This window comes from Muntiacus reevesi, chromosome 5 (assembly GCF_963930625.1).
Source record: "Muntiacus reevesi chromosome 5, mMunRee1.1, whole genome shotgun sequence".
NCBI lineage: Eukaryota > Metazoa > Chordata > Mammalia > Artiodactyla > Cervidae > Muntiacus > Muntiacus reevesi.
Window position 1 is genome coordinate 74999158 of NC_089253.1, and position 20950 is coordinate 75020107.

The following is a 20950-nucleotide window of genomic DNA, read 5'->3' on the forward strand; positions in this document are numbered from 1 at the left end:
TGTCCCTTATCCTAGACGGCCTTGCCTGTCAGGTTTTTTCCTCATGACCTCGTCATGGATGGGGTCCCGGACGGCCTTGCCTGCCTGGTATTTTCTTCATGACCTCGTCATGGGCGGGACCTCCCATAACGGCTCCCGGCAATTGACCCATTCTTTTTTTAGTATCAAGTGTTTAGTCACCATGTAGTTGTGGTTTTTTGCTTGTTTTCTTTCTATGGATGATTTCTAGTTTCATGCCATTGTGTTCAGAAAAGATGTTTTAAGTAATTTCTTTTCTCTTAGTTTGTTGAGGCTTGTTTTGTGTACTAATATGTGGTCTATCCTAGACAATGTTCCATATGTGCTTGAAAATAGTGTGCATTTTGTTTGTTTTTTGATGGAGTGTCTTGCAGCTATCAATTCTTGTTATTTAGCTGCCAAGTCGTGTTCAAATTTTTGCAACCCTATGGATTATAGCCCTCCAGGCTCTTTTGTCCATGAGATATCCCAGGCAAGAATACTGGAGTAGGTTGCCATTTCTTTCTCCAGGGGAGCTTCCCAACCCAGGGATCAAACCTGGATCTCCTCCATTGGCAGGTGGATTTTTTACCACTGAGCCACCCATGAAGCCCATAATTCCTGAAGGAAATCAACCCCAAATATTCACTGGAAGGACTGCTGAAGCTCCAATACTTTGGCCACTGGATGTTAAGAGCTAACTCATTGGAAAAGACCCTGATGCTGGGAAAGACTGAGGGCAAGAGGCGAAGAGGGCGGCAGAGGATGACATGGTTAGATAACATCACCAACTCAGTGGACATGAATTTGAGCAAACTCCAGGAGATAGTGCAGGACAGAGGAGCCTGGTGCACTCCAGTCCATGGGGTCACGAAGAGTTGGACACAACTGAACAACAACCAAGTTTCTGTCCTTATCCTCTCTGTACTTAAGCATTGGTGTCTGTAAATCGGGGATAATATTTGTAACTGACCTAGAGAAGTCGTGAGAATTAAGGAAATTAATGGTTGCAAAGCTCTTTTACCCTTTCTGGCACATAGTGAACATATGTGAGTTACTTTTACAGTTAGAAGAATCATTGTTATTAGTTCCAGAAAGTTGTTTCTGAGCTATATATATTTTTAGGAAGCTGTTCTGAATGTTCTGTTTATTTCTCTTCTTTCTGGCTTCTGCATGCCCCCAGGTGTGTTTTTATAAAGGGAAGTAACTTCCATTTATATAGTTAAGGAAATTCCCTTATTTGCATAAGAGTTCTTGATATGTGTTTTTTAATCATAAGTTAACTGTATCAAATCCTTATTCTGTTTATCTCTTGTGATAATCATGCAGCTGTTTTCCTTTAACCTTTTAATGTGGTTAATTACATTAATTGACTTTCTAAGTTTAATTTCATATCTAAATTGATAGATATACCTTAGCAGTGTGCACGTGCACATAGCTATATTGCTACATTATTTTTAAATTTTTGCCTTTATGCTCGTATTTGAAATTGGTCTGTAATTTTCTTTTCTTTTACCATCCTTAACTGAATGTACTCCTAGTGACAAAAAGGAAGTTTGGGAATATTTCATGTCTTTCTACTACTCTATTCTACAAAAATGTAATTATCTGTTTTCTTTGAGATATGAGTTTATTTTAAAATATTTTCCTGGAATTTAATTGGGGTTTGTGGTTGGAGTCAGGATAGTTGTATTTACTCAGTCATCTATTGTGATCAGTTTAAGTCAAATTCAGCAGGCATCATTTTAAACCCATTAATAAATTATTTTATTTGATTCTCAAAACTGTAATGAGGACACCAAGTTTATTAAAGTAAAGCTACTTTGGTTCATGCAGTTAGTAAATATGGGAGCTAGGATTCAAACACAGGTCTCTCTGACTTTAAAGTCAGTTCATACTAACCTTGTGATAAAAATGTATATTTAAGAGCAGGTTCACATATGTGCATGTACACTCACATATACCCATACACCACAGTAAAATTTCTGCTTGGTTAGCATAATTATCTCTGGGTGGTGAAGTAATAGGTATTTTTATTTTATAAACTTTTTTTATTGCAGTTTTTGCATGAGCGTATAGTCAAGTAGAATAAAGTATTTAAAAAATTAGAAACATACACAGGCAATTCAAGGCTGTGAGCTGGAAAATTAAACTGATATTGATTACAGAATTATGAGTACTCATCAAGAGCCCTTGAAACATGAGGGAAACTATGGTAAAATTATAATTTAAGTATAGGAATTTAATTATTTTGAAAATCTAATGGAATTATATACATGTACTTATAAAAGGTGTGAATGTTATATATACACATATATTTGGGCTGCCCTGGTGGCTCAGATGCTAAAGAATCCACTTGCGTTTGGGATACACAGGTTCGATCCCTGGGTTGAGAGGATCCCCTGGGGGAGGGCATGGCAACCCACTTCATTATTCTTGCTTGGAGAATCTCCATGAACAGAGGAGCCTGGCAAGCAAAAGTTCATGGGGTTGCAAAGAGTTGGACATGACTGAGCAACTAAGAACCCTATAGCACACACATACATTTGTGCATATATTTGTAATGATTGCATATACTTATAATGGATACAAACAGGATTTGGACTCTGATTTGGGTTTGAATCATAGCTCTGTAACTCTCTAAATTTCATATCTTAGGCTTATTAATCCTTCTGAAACTCAGTTTCCCTCTTTGCAGACTAGAGAAAATAGCACTCAAGTAGTAAACATGCTTTCTTAAATTTCTTAAAATTGAAGAAAGTAGTGAAAACCACTAGACCATTCAGGTATGACCTAGATCCAATCTCTTATGATCATACAGTGGAAGTGACAAACAGATTTAAAGGATTAGCTCTGATAAGGGAGAGTCCCTGAAGAACTATGGATGGAAGTTCATGACACTGTACAGGAGACAGGGATCAAGATCATCCCCAAGGAAAAGAAATGCAAAAAGGCAAAATGGTTGTCTGAGGAGGCCTTACAAATAGCTATGAATAGAAGAAACGTGGAAGGCAAAGGAGAAAACAAAAGATATATCCATCTGAATATAGAGTTCCAAAGAATAGCAAGGAGACATAAGAAAGCCTTCCTCAGCAATCAATGCAAAGAAATAGAGAAAAACAATAGAATGGGAAAGACTAGAGATCTCTTCAAAAAAATTAGAGATACCAAGGGAACATTTCATGCAAAGATGAGCTCAATAAAGGACAGAAATGGGATGGACCTAACAGGAGCAGAAGAGATTAAGAAGAGGTGGCAAGAATATACAGAACTATACAAAAGACATCTTCACGACCCAGATAATCATGATGGTGTGATCACTCAGCTAGGGTGAGACATCCTGGAATGTGAATTCAAATGGGCCTTAGGAAGTATCACTATGAACAAAACTAGTAGACTTGATGGAATTCCAATTGAGCTATTTCAAATCCTAAAAGATGATGCTGTAAAAGTGCTGCACTCAATATGCCAGCAAATTTGAAAAACTTGGCAGTGGCCACAGGACTGGAAAAGGTCAGTTTTCATTCCAATCCCAAAGAAAGGCAATGCCAAAGAATGCTCAAACTACCACACAATTGCACTCATCTCACACGCTAGTAAAGTAATGCTCAAAATTCTCCAAGCCAGACTTCAACAGTACGTGAACCATGAACTTCCAGATGTTCAAGCTGGATTTAGAAAAGGCAAAGGAACCAGAGATCAAATTGCCAACATCCGCTGGATCATTGACAATGCAAGAGAGTTCCAGAAAAACATCTATTTCTGCTTTATTGACTATGCCAAAGCCTTTGACTGTGTGGATCACAACAAACTATGGAAAATTCTGAAAGAGATGGGACTACCAGAACTCCTTACCTGCCTCTTGAGAAATTTGTATGCAGGTCAAGAAGCAAAAATTAGAACTGGACATGGAGCAACCGACTGGTTCCAAATTGGGAAAGGAATATGTCAAGGCTATATGTTATCACCCTACTTATTTAACTTATATGCAGAGTATATCATGCGAAATGCTGGGCTGGATGAAGCACAAGCTGGAATCAATATTGCGGGGAGAAATTTCAGTAAACTCAGATATGCAGATGACACCACCCTTATGGCAGAAAGCAAAGAACTAAAGAGCCTCTTGATGAAAGTGAAAGAGGAGAGTGAAAAGTTGGCTTAAAGCTCAACATTCAGAATACTAGCATCATGGCATCTGGTGCCATCACTTCATGGCAAATAGATGGGGAAACAATGGAAACAGTGAGAGACTTTATTTTGGGGGGCTCCAAAATCACTGCAGATGGTGACTGCAGCCATGAAATTAAAAGATGCTGGCTCCTTAGAAGAAAAGTTTTGACCAACCTAGACAGCATATTAAAAAGCAGAGACATTCCTTTGCCAACAAAGATCTGTCTAGTCAAAGCTATGGTTTTTTCCAGTAGTCGTTTATGGATGTGAGAGTTGGACTATAAAAAAAGTTGAGCGACGAAGAATTGATGCTTTTGAACTGTGGTTTTGGAGAAGACTCTTGAGAGTCCCTTGGACAGTAAGGAGATCCAACCAGTCCATCCTAAAGGAAATCAGTCCTGAATATTCATTGAATAGATTGATGTTGAAGCTGAAGCTCCAATACTTTGGCTACCTGATGTGAAAAACTGACTCATTTGAAAAGACCCTGATGCTGGGAATGACTGAAGGCAGGAGGAGAAGGGGATGACAGAGGATGAGATGGTTGGATAGCATCACCGACTCAGTGGACATTGGAGTTTCAGTAAACTCCAGGAGTTGATGATGGACAGGGAGGCCTGGCATGCTGCAGTTCATGGGATCACAAAGAGTCGGACACAACTGAATGATTGTACTGAACTGACTGAATAAACATGCTATCATAACAAAATGAGATCGTGTACATGAAGAACATAACATATAAATGCTCAAGAAAATGGGAGCAATTATTATGCACCGTTCACATTTCAGTCATAAACTTTTTACTACTACTGCGTTTACTTCTTAGAACAAATTTATTCATAATAGTATTTCTTTATGTCTCATATATATGCATGCTTAGTTGCTCAGTCATGTCTGATTTTTGCAACCCCATGAGCTATAGCCTGCCATGCTCTTCTGTCCATGGGAATACTGGACAAAAGAATACCACACAAGAATACTAGGGTGGTTTGCCATTCCCTTCTCCAGAGGATCATCCCGACCCAGGGATCAAACCTGGGTTTCCTGCATTGCTGGCAGACTCTTTACCATCTGAATCACCAGAGAAACCGTCTTTATGTTTTAGTAGCATTTATTTTATGTGCAAGTTACATTCAAGTTCCTTCTGTTAACAGTAGAAAGGATTTGATCTTGTTAATGCTCTGGTATTTAAGCAATACTTAGAATAATGTCTAGGTGATGTCTTTTTTTTTTTAATTATATAAGTTAGTGAGAGATATTGAGTAACTACTTTTCTAAAATAATGAAAAAGCATTATATAATTGTAATTGATTTGTTAATGATTTCAGGTTATAGACTCATCCTTGCAGAAGCTGGAATATACTCCCACTGAAATACAAGAATTTTTGGAATATTTTACTTTTTTGGATGCAATTTCTTCAAAAATATCTAAGTTAGAAAAAGAGTACACAATAGTTGCTCAACTGTATTCTGTTGTAAGGTATTACCAGATCCATGTTTCAGAAGAGCAAATTGCCATTTATAAAATCCTTCTTATCAAGTTTGGTCAACTAAAAACTTCTGTGAAGTTAAGTGAAACAAATAAAGATGCTGCTATTTCTAAATTCAGAGACAATTTGGAATCATACATCACTGGTCTACGTATTGAAGTTAGTAATTTAAAGGCCAAAGTAAGTTTTTGTTTCTCATTATGTAAGCCTATCATATAGGCTTTGTTTCTCAACATATTTCTTTGTTTCTCATTATGTAAGCCTAACATATAGGTATTTCCTTTCTGTAGAATCTTAAGTAAATAATTTAGTCCAAGTATTCTTAACCTGGAATCCACAGACATAATTTTGATTTGTGAATTTGAATGAGAAGTGAAATTATGTGTTTATTCTTACTAACCTCTAACTGAAATTTAGCATTTTCTCCAACTTTGAGTTAATGTAGGCAAGCAACAGTAAAGTGGTGATTTTTTTCCATAGGCTTCAACAGACTGCTAAAGTTGGCCCATGACGTAAAAAGGACTAAAAACCCCTGGATACTTTTTGGGCCTTAGGCTAGGCCAAAAGATAATAGTTCCAGCTTCACTCACTTATGAGGAGCAAACTATACAATAAACACCTAACATTTATTGAGCTTTAACTAAGCGTCAATAATCATGCTAGGTGCTTTATCCTTTTTCTGCATGAAAATAAACAAACACCTCAGTTTTAAAGAGGTTAAGTAACTTGTTTAAGATCACGCAGTGAGGGCTAGGGCTCCAGAATCCTTGCTTCTCTCCACTCCCCTCTATCCCCACCACCATTACAAGTTACTATTATCATATTTATTCAGTATATTTTGGTACCTAATATGTATTAGGCACAATGTTATGTATTATACAATTGGTTACTTTAAAAATTTTCTACATCTATGCAGAATCTATACTGGCTTCACACAAATATAATAAAGGTGAAAAAATAGGCATATGAGAGTACTTGAATGCATTCAATTGGAATCTTTAAAATATTACTAGAAATTTCATATGCACGTGTACCAAGGTTTCTAGTTCACCCAATTTATATGTTAAGTGTACTAGGTTGGACACTGAGTTGGAATATCTGTGTTACAGTAGGATCATTGGAAAGTGCTTCTGGCAACAATGTGAGGGCTTGAGGTAATCAAGGTTGGATAGAAGGAAAAATTAAATTCTAGTGTCATTGCCATATAGGTTTCATAGGATCCTATGCTGTATGCTTAGTCGCTCAGTTGTGTCTGACTCTTTGTAAGTCCACCAGGCTCCTCTGTCCATGGGGATTCTCCAGGCAAGAACACTGGAGTGGGTTGCCATGCCCTCCTCCAGGGGATCTTCCCAGTCCAGGGATTGAACCTAGATCTCCCGCATTGCAGGCAGTTGCTTTACCACCTGAGCCACCAGGGGAATCTCTATTGGAATGGCTCTGCAGAGTTATCCTGAATGAAGACAAGAGGGCTGGTTCTTTACACATCCATGATGGAGCTATAGAGCGGGTTTAATCTTGTGTGTCTTTTTGGTCAAGGGCAACCCTTGGGGAGGGTCTCAGCTAGAGTAAGCCTCTATCTTTAGGTTCACTGATTCTTTCTTCTATCATCTTCATGCTATTATTGAGTCAAATCCAATGAACTTCTACTTTTGTTTATTGTGTTTCTCAGTTCTAAAATTTTCATTTGATTTTTCTTTATATCTTTTTTATTTTTCTTTGCTAAGACTTTCTATTTTCCAGGTGGCTTCAAGAATATACATTGTTTCTGTGCAGCATTGTTATAAAACCTGCTTTATATTCTTTGTCAGATAATTCTAACATCTATGTCATCTAGACATTGGTGTCTGTTGATTATTTTTTCCCATGTGAGTTGAGGTTTTCCTGATTTTTTGTATATGGAGTAATTTTGGATTAAATATTATGCTCTAAAGTTCTGTGTCTTACCTAAATGCCATGTTGGTATTTTTGTTTTAGAAAACTGTTGACCTAGTCAGATACAGGTCCCAAGTTCCAACCCACTTTCTTTGGGCTGTGGGTTTCTTTCCATTGTTATTTCCATTATCCATGTCTCTAAAGTGCTGTTGAGACCATGTGTGTGCCATCCAGTAGTCAGAATTATTCTGGGTAGTGGCATGTTAGTTTAATCTCAGAGTCTTTGATGTGCTGGAGAGGATCGGATCTATATGTGTGCAGCTCAACTGAGCCCAGGAGTTCATTAACAACTTGATGTAGTTACTTGCCAGACGTCCTTTCTGTTTACAGTCTTCTCCTTATTTTCCAGATTCTCTGCACTTTTTTCAGTCCTCTGGGTAGAAAACTTGGACTTGTTACCGTACTCTGTCAACTTCCATAACTGCACCCACATCTGGGGCAAAGTAGTAGAGCACACTGAAAAAAATCAACAGGGTGTACCCTCCTTAGAGCCACACATTCCCAAGACGGAAAGTAAAGTTCTCTTCCCTCAGAGTTTCAGCTCCTGAGGCTTCCATTGCCATCACCTTAAAATTGTTTGAGGACTGGGTTGTGAGAAAAAAGAAAAAGAGAGAGAAAGAGAGGATTTCCATACTCTGAGCATTAGGAGATGTCAAAGAAAACCCAGAGTTGAACAGTAGTCAAAGTGGTAAAATCATATTTTTATTCAGTATGATTGCAATAGGGGAAATGATCTGTTGTCTAGGATGAGCAGACATTGAGGGTGGGAATTCTGGTTAAACTGACTTAGCAGGGTTCTTACTAAAACTTAATTTTATAAGGAAGTGCACAAATGAGCCTAAAAGTTACAACCCAGTTAGTAGTCAGTCAGAAAGAAAAGAAAGTGAAATCGCTCAGTCGTGTCCGACTCTTTGTGACCCCATGGAGCCTACCAGGCTCCTTCTGCCTTGGAATTTTCCAGGCAATAGTACTGGATGGGGGGGTGGGGGTGGGAGGGGCAGTTGCCATTTCCTTCTCCAAGGGATCTTCCCGACCCAGAGATTGAACCCAGGTCTCCCACATTGTAGACAGATGCTTTACCATCTGAGCCACCAGGAGCCTGACTTAAGTTTGGTCAAAGAATCCTTGTCAGAAGCTTTCTTGCTCCTCAAGTCAGAACTAGTAAGTTCTCCTGGAGCTCTCACTGTTGTTGCCTCCTGAAAAATCCTCCCAGGTTTCTAATACATTGAGCTTAGGTCAGGGAGAAAATGATAAACTAACTGCTAATTTGGTGGCATTTCAAGTTACCATCTTCTTCCCCAACCTGCCTTCTACAATTTATTTTCAGGTTTCTCACCTCCCTGCTCCCTCCATGTGTTCTGTCCAGGATTTATTGATGTATTCATTGGGAAAGACAGGGTGGGGCATATTTATTCCATCTTCTGATTGATGCAATTACATTAACTTTTAAATTATTTTATTGGTATACTTAGTGACTGATACCATTCTGTGAAGATCTCAATTAGAACTGCTGATAGAGTTGACAAAACTTTACTTCCATCTAAGCAACTAAGATTATTTCTCCAAGTATTCCCTCCCTCCAAAGATAGTTCATTTACAAACATAAATAAATATTAATGAATAGAAAATTTCAGGAAAAGCCTAAAGAAAATTTTATTATAATCTATTATATAAGCATCACTGATATAGATTATTCTAAGCCCTATTCATCATCACAGTTACTATTTATCAATTGCTTAAGCTTTTGTGTTATGATTGCTATCAGTACTTGTTGGATGACCACACTACACATAACACAGTGCTACATGCAGTTCCATGGGTTTGATTTTTTTTAAAGAATAAGGTGATAGGATCCAAATTCATTACTTCTTCCAATAGCTTTTACATATGATCGTACTAGGTTCTAAGAGGTATACAAAAATAAATAAGTGAAATTATCCTTAATCTTTAGAATTTTATAATATAGTAAGAAATCAGAACAAAATTTTACTTATATCCCTCTTTGGAGGTTATTGTTGCAAATGTTCACAATTTTCTGTGCAGTGGGAAAACTAATATAAGGTAACATGTGATAAACATCATTCAAATAATACCAAGTTCAGCATCATCAGAAAAAGGAAGTAAGTTTGGAGTGCAGGCTATCCTAGGGCCCTACCCTGGAACTGCCATTTACCATTAGATGATGGGAACCTCTGAACTTCTTGAAAAATCATGGAAAATATAAATTATCTCTCAAATTTCTTGTATGAACTTAGTAAATAAGGTCCTCAATGTTACTTATCACAGGACCTGACATACAGAAGGTACACAAATTTTAGGTATTATTGTAATAAAAAATAAAATTAAGCATAATCATAAATAAGTATAAATTAAAGGCAATCTTTTCAGGTAATGATTGTAAATAATGTTTGTTGACACTTAGGTGGCATATTAAAATGCTGTCAATAAAGCATGTTTAAGTTCAGAACATTATACCTTCCTAAAAATGTCTTATTATTTTTTTAGATAAGAAATTCTGTTTTGTTATGTGCTAGTACTCCAGTGTCAAGAGCAATGGAAATGATCCAGAATCTTTCAGAGGAGGCTGCAAGTTTAGCTGTCAAAGCTAAAACATATTCAAACTATCAGGATTGTTTCGATGATTCCCAGTCTCAAATACATTTTCTTAACGTGGAAGAGATTGCACAAATTGTACTTTCAGAGATTGCTGACATTGACTATGACTTAACCTTAAGGAAAATATTATGGGATGCACAAGAGGAATGGGGAACACTCTTTTGGGAATGGAGGAATAGCACTCTTGACAGTATTGATACAGAATCAGTATATAGAAATGTTTCAAAATGGATGCAAATAATCTTTGTACTAGAAAAAGGTAAAATGTCTTTCTCAAGTTTTTCTAATTTACACAAAAATGGCTACTGGGCCAGCAAGATCATTGTCCTTGGCTTTGTTACTTTACCTGTTCCAAGGACTGACCATTAACGACTGAAAAGACAGTACAAGAGTATAGGTAGGAATCACTTCCTGAAGCAAAAAAGAGATTAAAACTTTGGAAAAAAATTTTTAATTAATTAATAGCAATTTTATATCAGTTAAAAATTGATTCCCTAAGTAGAACCCCAAACATTTCCCCCTGATTCTGGCTCTTAGCACCACAGATGTTTTGATGTTAAGGACCAACCTTCAAACCCTCACTGTGTATGCAGATAGTATACTTTGGACAATGCGGGAAACAGCCAGAGTCATTTTGATAGGTTTTCCTTCTGCTAATCATCAAATCTGAAATCTTGCCAACACAGAGATGCTGTTCTTGTGCAAGCAATTCTGTAAAATCAAATCCTTTCCAAATAGAAAGCTTTATTCCACTTGGCAAGATAATGCTTTTATATTTTTAAATTCATCTCGCCTCTCAGTTATACCTTAAGCTATAGTTTTTTTTTTAATAGTTTTTTTAATAGTTTTATAGTTTTCTTTATAGTTTTTTTTTCTTTCAAGGAAAACACCTTAATTTGTTTGTTTTTAAATTATATAAGAAATATGACTACCACAGAATCTGTAGAAAAGAGAAAAATTGGGGACAAATCACCCAGAGTGTTAGAGTAACACAACACTCATTCTGTGCATTCTCTTTCAATATTGTGTCATATATCTGTTTCAGAGAGTTACATATAAAGTAACAAGTAGACAACACTTTCTTTTATCCATAGTTTCCCAGATAAAATCTTGTTCACCACTGTATAGACTTGCAGAAAACTTATTCTCATCTTTTTATCTAATCAAGTCTTGAAATACACTTTGTTATTCAACATAGCTTTATAAAAATAAGCCTCATCTGTACCAATTGGATGGTTAAGAATATGTATAGTTTTCAGTTCTCTCAAGTGCCCTACTTTGGCTATTTCTCTGTCTCCTCCCTCTTTTATAAGTTGAGTCAAAAGCTATAAGGGTTGAACCTTCAGCTGCACAGGTTTTGAATCCTGCACCCTTTGTGTGTGCTGCGGTTAGTCGCTCAGTCGTGTCCGACTCTTTGTGACCCCATGGACTGTAGCGCGCCAGACTCCTCTGTCCATAGCGATTCTCCAGGCAAGAATACTGAAGTGGGTTGCCATGGTCTCCTCCAGGTGATCTTCCCAACCCAGGAATCTGTATCGTGGTGTGTTGGTAATGCCAGAGGAAAGATCAGTTCTGGTCTATGGCAAAGTTTTTACCTACATTTTCAACATTTCAGTGTGAAGATATGTTCTTTATGAAATGATAGTGACTGGTTTTTTCCCTTAATGTTCTTTTAATGAGCAGAATTGAGAAGCCCCAAAACCATAATAGTCTTTTGAATTGTATGTGTGTACCTCTCTGTCTGTATGTCTATCTTGTCAGGGAAAATCTGGGAAACCCTGTGGTAACTAGCTATCCCTAGTATAAAAACTTTGCAAAATAACTTGTTATGATAGTTTGGGGTTTTAATCACTAGTCCTGATTAACTATTTCCCTTTATTTTAATCCGTGCTTGATTCTTATGGGAGAGAGATGTTAATAAGCTTCATTATTTTAGTGCAGATTAATAACTGATAAAGCAGTATTACATTAAATAGCAAATTTGTTTTCTGTCTTAGAAAATGTGGACTGTATGGTAAAGCTGCTGACCCATTGCTTCTTATAGGTCTACCTAAAAATGACATGGTGACACATCTTAAGCAATCAGTGATAGATTTTAAACAAGAGCTGCCAATCATCATAGCACTAGGAAACCCCTGTCTCAAGCCAAGGCATTGGGAAGCTCTCCAGGAGATTATTGGAAAGTCAGTGTCTCTTGATAAAAACTGTACAGTAGAGAATCTTCTAGCACTCAAGGTAAATTAAAATAGTTTGAAATAAAGTTGGCATAGCAGAAGGCCCAAATTTAAGTAGGCAAGTAAATCTACAAGGAGTAGGAATTAGAAAAATAAGACATTTATGGAATGTTAGGAAAAGTAGGAGTATAATGTATTAGTAGATGATAGGTGATGCTTCATTGATGGTGGTTTCATACAAATTAATAACTGATAAAACTAGTATTACATTGAATAGTAAATTTGTTTTTTGGTTTAAAAAATATGATGTACATATTATAAGTGTAAGCCATTTATCATGCCATTACTACTAGGTGATTCGAAAACTGTAATACTGGTTTTCATGCATAACAAATGAAATTAAATTAGTGTTTTTATTTAACAGTGATACTTCTTGTGGAGACTAAATTTTATAGGAATACAATCAAAACTACAATATTTATATAAAATGAAGATATATTAAGAACATGTTAGGGTGGCCCTACAAGTAACTTGATATTCTATTTAAAATATACAATTAGCAGCTATTTGATTTACCTGTAGATTTTGTGATAAAAATAAAATTTTACTATGATTTTCATGGTTAAAATTGTTCTATTTTCATGTGTAGTTTACAATAAGTTTCACTTATATTTCACGTTCCACTATTGACAATGGTCTAATATAACCAAGGACTGGTGCTGAAGCTGAAACTCCAATACTTTAGCCACCTCATGTGAAGAGTTGACTCATTGGAAAAGACCCTGATGCTGGGAGGGATTGGGGGCAGGAGGAGAAGAGGACGACAGAGGATGAGATGGATGGATGGCATCACCAACTCGATGCGCATGAGTTTGAGTAAACTCCGGGAGTTGGTGATGGACAGGGAGGCCTGGTGTGCTGCGATTCATGGGGTCGCAAAGAGTCGGACACGACTGAGCGACTGAACTGAACTGAATATAACCAAAACAGTATTTTATGCCTACAATTTTCTACTAAATGATTTGCTATAATGAGGAAATGGAGAAAATAATTTAATTAGACAAGAATTTTAAAAGTGAACTTTAATTTATTTTAAAAATTAATTTATATCTTTAGCCCTAGAGTCAGCTGCCCTTCTGAACTCATAGATCCACTGCCACTTATATGTTAAAAATATATGTCAAAGTTAACATGTCAAAAATGTGCTTCTCTTTCTCCATCTCCAAAATTCCACTCTTCCTTTATCCTCGCCATCTCAGTTAATGGCACCTCCACTCTTTTCTCATTACTTAAGCCAAAAATGATGAAATAATCTTTGAATCTTCTCTTGCTCTCTCTTTCCTCATCTCATCTAAATGTTGCATCCTTCCCTGGATCATTATCAGAGTATCCGAACTGAACTATGGTCCAAGAGTTAATTCATCAAAATATCTAGATAGTTTCAGACTATTTAATCAGTGCCAAATGAGCATTCCAAAAATCTGGCACAGTTTCAACAATCAGTCAGTTCAGTCACTCAGTTGTGTCTGACTCTTTGCGACCCCATGAACCGCAGCACGCCAGGCCTCCCTGTCCATCACCAATTCCTGGAGTCCACCCAAACCCATGTCCATTGTGTCAGTGATGCCATCCAATCATCTCATCCTCTGTTGTCCCCTTCTCCTCCTGCCCTCAGTCTTTCCCAGCATCAGGGTCTTTTCAAATGAGTCAGCTCTCTGCATCAGGTGGCCAAACTATTGGAGTTTCAGCTTCAACATCAGTCCCTCCAATGAACACCCAGGACTGATCTCCTTTAGGATGGACTGGTTGGATCTCCTTGCAGTCCAAGGGACTCTCAAGAGTCTTCTCCAATACCACAGTTCAAAAGCATCAATTCTTCGGCACTCAACTTTTTTATAGTCCAACTCTCACATCCACACATGACTACTGGAAATAAATGGAGATATTAAATAGGATGACATATGGGAACAGCAGTAGAATCTTCTTTCAGGGGTAAAAACAACAAGGGCAGCTAGTTAATTCCAAGATGCAGAGAAGAGTAGCTCTCCAAATATCTCTGTTCTGGTGATTGAATCTGAAGATATTACATTAAGATTTTTTTTTATATTAAGATTTTGTCCAGTGGAAATTGGCAGTCAGTACACATGGAAAGGTCTGTAAATACTCCATTAAAGTATTTTGAGAGACATTTATCCTCATGGAGCTGTGTCAAAGTGAAGCCATGGAAAGCTGTGCCCATTAGAGTTATGTTCTCTCAGATTATTATATCCCAAGAATTATCATAGAAAGTATAAACTTGTCACAGAATAATCAAGCAGTTGGCATTAGTGCAGAGAAAAGAAAAGCTGAAAGAAATAATGCTATCTGCAGATGTGCAGAAGGTGCTGTTAACTTTTTTTTACACTGACTATAATCAGAAGAAAGAAATATTGAGTCAGAAATTTTCACTGAGCAAGAAGAATGTGAAATAGAATGATTAAAAACTGAAAAGGGCTACTTCATGAAAGTTAGACCGTGAAGTCTCTGGTTAGGATATAAACCTAACTGGAGTCAGATTTTCAACACATTCATTTAAATCTTCCATTTTAAATGTATCAGGAATTATTTGCTCCATTGGATATTAACAATTTTTTGTTTTAGATGTTTCAGTATGAAAATGAAATAAATGAGATATCAACCTCAGCAACTAATGAAGCTGCTCTTGAGAAAATGCTGTATAGGATTATTGATCTTTGGAACACTACTCCTTTACATTTAGTTCTTCATCACACTGAGGCTTACTCTATCCTAATAATCTCATCTATAGATGATACATTAGCTCAACTGGAAGAGTCTCAAATCATACTTGCCACAGTTAAAGGATCTTCCTATCTCGGGCCCATTAAGGTAAATATTACAGCAGAGGGAAATGTCTTAAGTGTCTGTAGTTTTATCACTTTAATTTTTGCATTGTGTAAGTTTTTGAATGTATAAATCATTCATGTATAGAAGAGAGATCGAATATTTAGCATTTTAAATATTAAATACAACTTTTTATGGAAGCACTAATTATTCATCAGGAAATGTCAGAAAGTTTAGTTTGGGCAGACTAGGTAAATTTACATCAAATAAAAAATATGACCATTTTAACCATGGTTTTTGCCAGCAGCAGCACTGCTGCTAGATACATCCACAGTTCTGATAGTCCTCATGCCAGAACTGTTGCCTTGAGATTCTTTTTGCTGAAGTGATATGTTTCATTTTCATTCCCTGTGCTATTTGTCTTAAAGGTTAATCCCACCTCTGTATTTGTGTATCCTTGCAATTATTTTAACAGCTTTTATATCTATTGTAGTATAATTAGAAATTGAACAATAGAGTCAGCTTATATTCAGTGTTCCCTCATTCATGTGTGCTAAGTCACTTCAGTTGTGTTTGCAACCATATGGGGATTCTCCAGGCAAGAATACTGGAGTGGGGTACCATTCCCTTCTCCAGGGGACCTTCCTGACAAGGGATTGAACCAGCATCTCTTATGTCTCCTGTATTGGCAGGTGGGTTACCACTTGCGCCACCTGGGAAGCTCCATCATTTTAACAGCTTCTATATCTATTCTAGTATAATTAGAAATTGAACCACAAGGTCACCTTGTATTCAGTATTCCCTCATAGTCTCTGAGCAACCCTACATCCCAAAACATAGCTAAGAGTGATTTTAAAACTTTAGGAATCGCAATAAGATATAATAATATAGAGATATCTAAGGGTAAAATTAACATAATTGATTATAGATGGATAAAAACAAGAGAGAGAGAAATAAGTACTCAACAAATGGACTTCACATTATTTGCAAACACACAGACAGGGAAAGTGTCACTTATTTGGACCTTAGAGAAGAAAAACTCAGTAAATTACAAAAAAGAGATAAACCAAATAGACTGTTCTCTAACCATGTTCAGTAAAATTTGAAAATGAACAGAAAAAGTAGCAAAAAATAGACCAAAACCAGCAACAACAAAATCACCCAGAAAAAAAAAAAGGAAATTCAAAAGCAGCTATGAGAATGTGCAGGAAATGTTAATCAAATTTTTAAAATTAGAAATAAGCAAAAAGAAGAGAATTACAAGTCAAACCTTGTCACAATTGGCTAGAGTTCAATGAGAAGGAATATTCAGAGCACTAAATGCCTTTATTTAAAAGTAAAAATGAATTTAATAAATGATAAATTAGGCATAGTCAAGAAGTTGAAAAGAACAGACACACACATCCACACACAGCACTTTCACTTCCAAGCAGGAAGGAGTATGGCTTACCAGGTACCCCATTTTGCCTGAAATACCCAAATCATAACAGAAAAAATACATCAAACAATGGTTTTAGGAAAATGGACATCAAACACTGAAAAACCAAGATCCCTGAGAGTAGGCAAACAAGCAAATTGAACCCTATTATTGCCCCATCTTTCTGTCATGAGTTTCCACACCTGGGTTGAGAGAGAGGGGAGAAATCCATCCAGAGGATGGTAGACTCCCTGGTATTAGGAGATGCTGTTGAAAGACTAAGAAGCAAAAGGAAGATAGAGTTTGCAGAATAAAGTATCAGGGAGGACAGAGCTACACTGAAAGAGAACTTCAGAGGTCTGTGGATATCCCTAGTCAGGTTTGTAGCGTACCTAACCATATGAATGTAAAGAAACTAGTGGAGACCGGGACAGTGGTCATTGAGATAATTAGAAGAAACGTTTCACACAGAGCTGGGAACAATACCCATATCCACCAGCTACAGTGACAACAACAACAAAAACCTTTATAACTCACAAGCACTAGAGCGCTTAAAAGGATAATGCCACAGTAATGTGTAATAATTAGTCCTAGATTAAATGCAGTTCATGTCCTCCCTAACAAATCTAAAAACAATACTTCAAGTGATAGAACTGCTTCTAAGTAGCTTAACTCCATCCAGAATAAAGCTCAAAAATAGGAACACAAAAATATTTAGTACCCAATATAGTAAAATTCATAATGTCTAGAATCCAATCAAAGACTATCAGACATTAAAAAAAAGAAAAGAGGAATCATAATGAAAAGGAAAAGCAACCAGTGGAAACTGATCCAGAACAAACATAGTTATTAGTTCTAATTAGAGACAAAGACATTGAAAGAATTATAACTATATTCCACATATTAAAAAGTTAAAGGAATAATGGATGATATTTTTTAAAAGACAAAAATCAAACTTCTAGAGATAAAATATGTAATATCCAAGGTGAAATAGACACTGGATGAGATTAACAGCAGGAGGAGAAGGAGACAACAGAGGATGAGATGGTTGGATGGCATCACCAACTCAATAGACATGAGTTTGAGTAAACTCCGAGAGTTGGTGATAGACAGGGAGGCCTGGCGTGCTGCAGTCCATGGGGTCGCAAAGAGTCAGACACGACTGAGCAACTGAACTGAGCTGAAGATTAACAGCAGATTAGACATAGAAGGAGAAAAGGTTAGTGAATTTAAAAATATGACAGAAACTATACAAAGTGAAAAAAGAGAATTTTTAAAAGTAAAATGAGCATCAGGGGGCTGTGAGAAAATAAAGTAATAGACATGTAATTGGAGTCCTCCAAGAAGAGTGAGAGAAGAAAGCAGAAAAACAAAATTGAAGAATTAATGGACAGAATTGTCCTTAATGTACTGAAAACAATAAAATCACAGATCCAAAAAGTCATTCCACTTCAATGTCAAGAAACATCATGAATTACTAATATTGAAAGGGGTAACATCACTATAGATCCTATGTATATTAAAAGGATAAGGGATACTGTGAACAACCTTAACTCAAACTCAAAAATGTAGACACAGTGGACAAATTCCTTGAAAAACACAAATTACTAAAGCTCACACAGAATAAATAATTTGAGTCTCTATATGTATTAAAGATAATAAAACAATGATTTAAAACCCCACAAGAAAAAATCTAGGCCCAGATGGCCTATGCAAAATATTTAGGAAAGAAGCAATACCAGTTCTACACAGACTCTGCCACTTTTACACAGACTCTTTCAGAAGACTGGAGAGGAAGAAATCCTTCCTAGCTCATTCTGTGAGGCCAGAATTACCCTGATACCAAAACCCACACAGACATTATGAGAAAACTAGCCCTCCTGAATTTTATTGCAAAAATTCTAAACAAAAATGTACAAATTAAAAAATATACATACATATATATGTATATATACATATACACAAACACACATATATGAGGGATTTATATAGGAAATACAAGTTTGGTTTAATATTCAGAAATACATCAGTGTAACTCACCAAAACAAACTATAAAAGAAAAATGATACTATTTTTTAGTATATCCTGAAAAAGCATTTTATAAAATCCAACACCAATTTATACTTTAAAAAATTAAATAAGCTTTTGCACAATGAAGGAAGCTATAAGCAAGGTGAAAAGACAGCCTTCAAAATGGGAGAAAATAATAGCAATTGAAACAACTGACAAAGAATTAATTTCAAAAGTATACAAGCAGCTCATGCAGCTCAATTCCAGAAAAATAAACGACCCAATCAAAGAATGGGCCAAAGAACTAAACGGACATTTCTTCAAAGACATACAGATGGCTAACAAATACATGAAAAGATGCTCAACATCACTCATTATCAAAGAAATGTAAATCAAAACCACAATGAGGTGCCATCTCATGCCAGTCAGAATGACTGCTATCAGAAAGTCTACAAACAATAAATGCTGGAGAGGGTGTGGATTAAAGGGAACCCTCTCACACTGTTGGTGGGAATGCAAACTAGTAGAGCCACTGTGGAGAACAGTGTGGAGATTCCTTAAAAAACTGGAAATAGAACTGCCATATGACCCAGCAATCCCACTGCTGGGCATACACACCAAAGAAACCAGAATTGAAAAAGACACATGTACCCCAATGTTCATCGCAGGACTGTTTACAACAGCCAGGACATGGAAGCAACCTAGATGTCCATTGGCAGATGAATGAATAAGAAAGCTGTAGTACATATACACAATACTCAACTATTAAAAAGAATGCATTTAAATCAGTTCTAATGAGGCGGATGAAACTGGAGCCTATTATACAGAGTGAAGTAAGCCAGAAAAATAAAGAACATTACAGCATACTAACACATATATATGGAATTTAGAAAGATGGTAACGATGACCCTATATGCGAGACAGCAAAAGAGACACAGATGTAAAGAACAGACTTTTGGACTCTGTGGGAGAAGGCGAGGGTGGGATGATTTGAGAGAATAGCACTGAAACATGTATATTACCATATGTGAAATAGATCACCAGTTCAGATTTGATGCATGAGACAGGTTGCAAAGGGCTGGTGCACTGGGACGGCCCTGAATGATGGGATGGGGAGGGAGGTGGAAGGGGGGTTCAGGATGGGAAACACATGTACACCCATGCCTGATTCATGTCAATGTATGGCAAAAAACACTACAATATTGTAAACTAATTAACCTCCAATTAAAGTAAATTAATTAAAATAAATAAGTAAAGGACATATATGTCCTTTACTATGTCTAGCAACATACTTAGTGATGACAGACTGAACACTTTTCTGCTAAGATCAGGAAGGGTGTTGTCTCTCATCGCTTCTATTCTTCATCATATGGAGGTTTTAGCCATGTATAAGGCATGGAAAAGAAAGAAATAAAAGGCAACCACACTGGAAAATAAGTAAAATATCCTTTTTATCCGCATGACATAATTCCCCATGTAAAAAATTCAATAAAATTACTTAAAAAGTAAATAAAGCTCATTTTATTAAATTTTCAGAATACACGATTAGTACATACAATCAGCTGCATTCTGTAGACTAGCAAGGAACAATTGGAGGTTGAAATTTTTTAAAAATTCAATAAAAGATATGAGATACTTAGGAATAAGTATGAAGATATATGTGTAAGACTGATCCAATGAAAACAACAAAATCCAGTAGAGAGAAAATAAAAACCTGAATAAACAGAAGATATACTATGCTCATGCATACAAAGACTCAAATGTCAATATTCCTGAAAGATCCAAATATAGTACAATAAAAATCAACATGCTATCCAACTACTGGTAGAAATTAACAGGCTGGTTCTAAAGTTCTTATGGAAATGTACAGGAACTAGAAGAGCTTCAACAATCTTGAAAAATCTTCTTTTCCCCACAAAGTTGGAAGAGTAACACTTCCTGATTTCAAGACATTATAATGCTGTAGTAATCAAGAGTTTTATCTTGGTTAAAGAGTAGTCAGATAAATGGAACAGAATAGAGTACAGAAATAAGTTCACATATATATGAATTTTCAACAAGGGAGTAAAGACAGTTCTGAGAAGAAACAGTAGTCTTCTCAGAAATGGTGATGGGAAAAAAAAAAAAGAAATGGTGCTGCCACATTGGACAGTTCCATGCAAAACAAAGAAACGCTTTAAGCCATATCTTTTTTTTTTAATTTTTATTTTATTTTATTTTTTTGGGGGGGTGGTTTGTCATACATTGACATGAATCAGCCATGGAGATATCTTGAGGATATACAAGATTTAAGTAAAAAATGT

The 20950-nt window shown here is 36.3% G+C and overlaps 1 protein-coding gene across 1 annotated transcript in view; it reads left to right on the plus strand.

Annotated features, from left to right (window-relative positions):
* The window catches only part of DNAH14 (dynein axonemal heavy chain 14), a 324938-nt gene that overhangs the window by 61589 nt on the left and 242399 nt on the right, over positions 1–20950 (plus strand). Inside the window, exons 9-12 of the mRNA XM_065937125.1 lie at positions 5496–5837; positions 10095–10464; positions 12250–12440; positions 15020–15265. Coding sequence (XP_065793197.1) covers positions 5496–5837; positions 10095–10464; positions 12250–12440; positions 15020–15265 — 1149 coding nt within the window. The remainder of the gene's footprint in view (positions 1–5495; positions 5838–10094; positions 10465–12249; positions 12441–15019; positions 15266–20950) is intronic.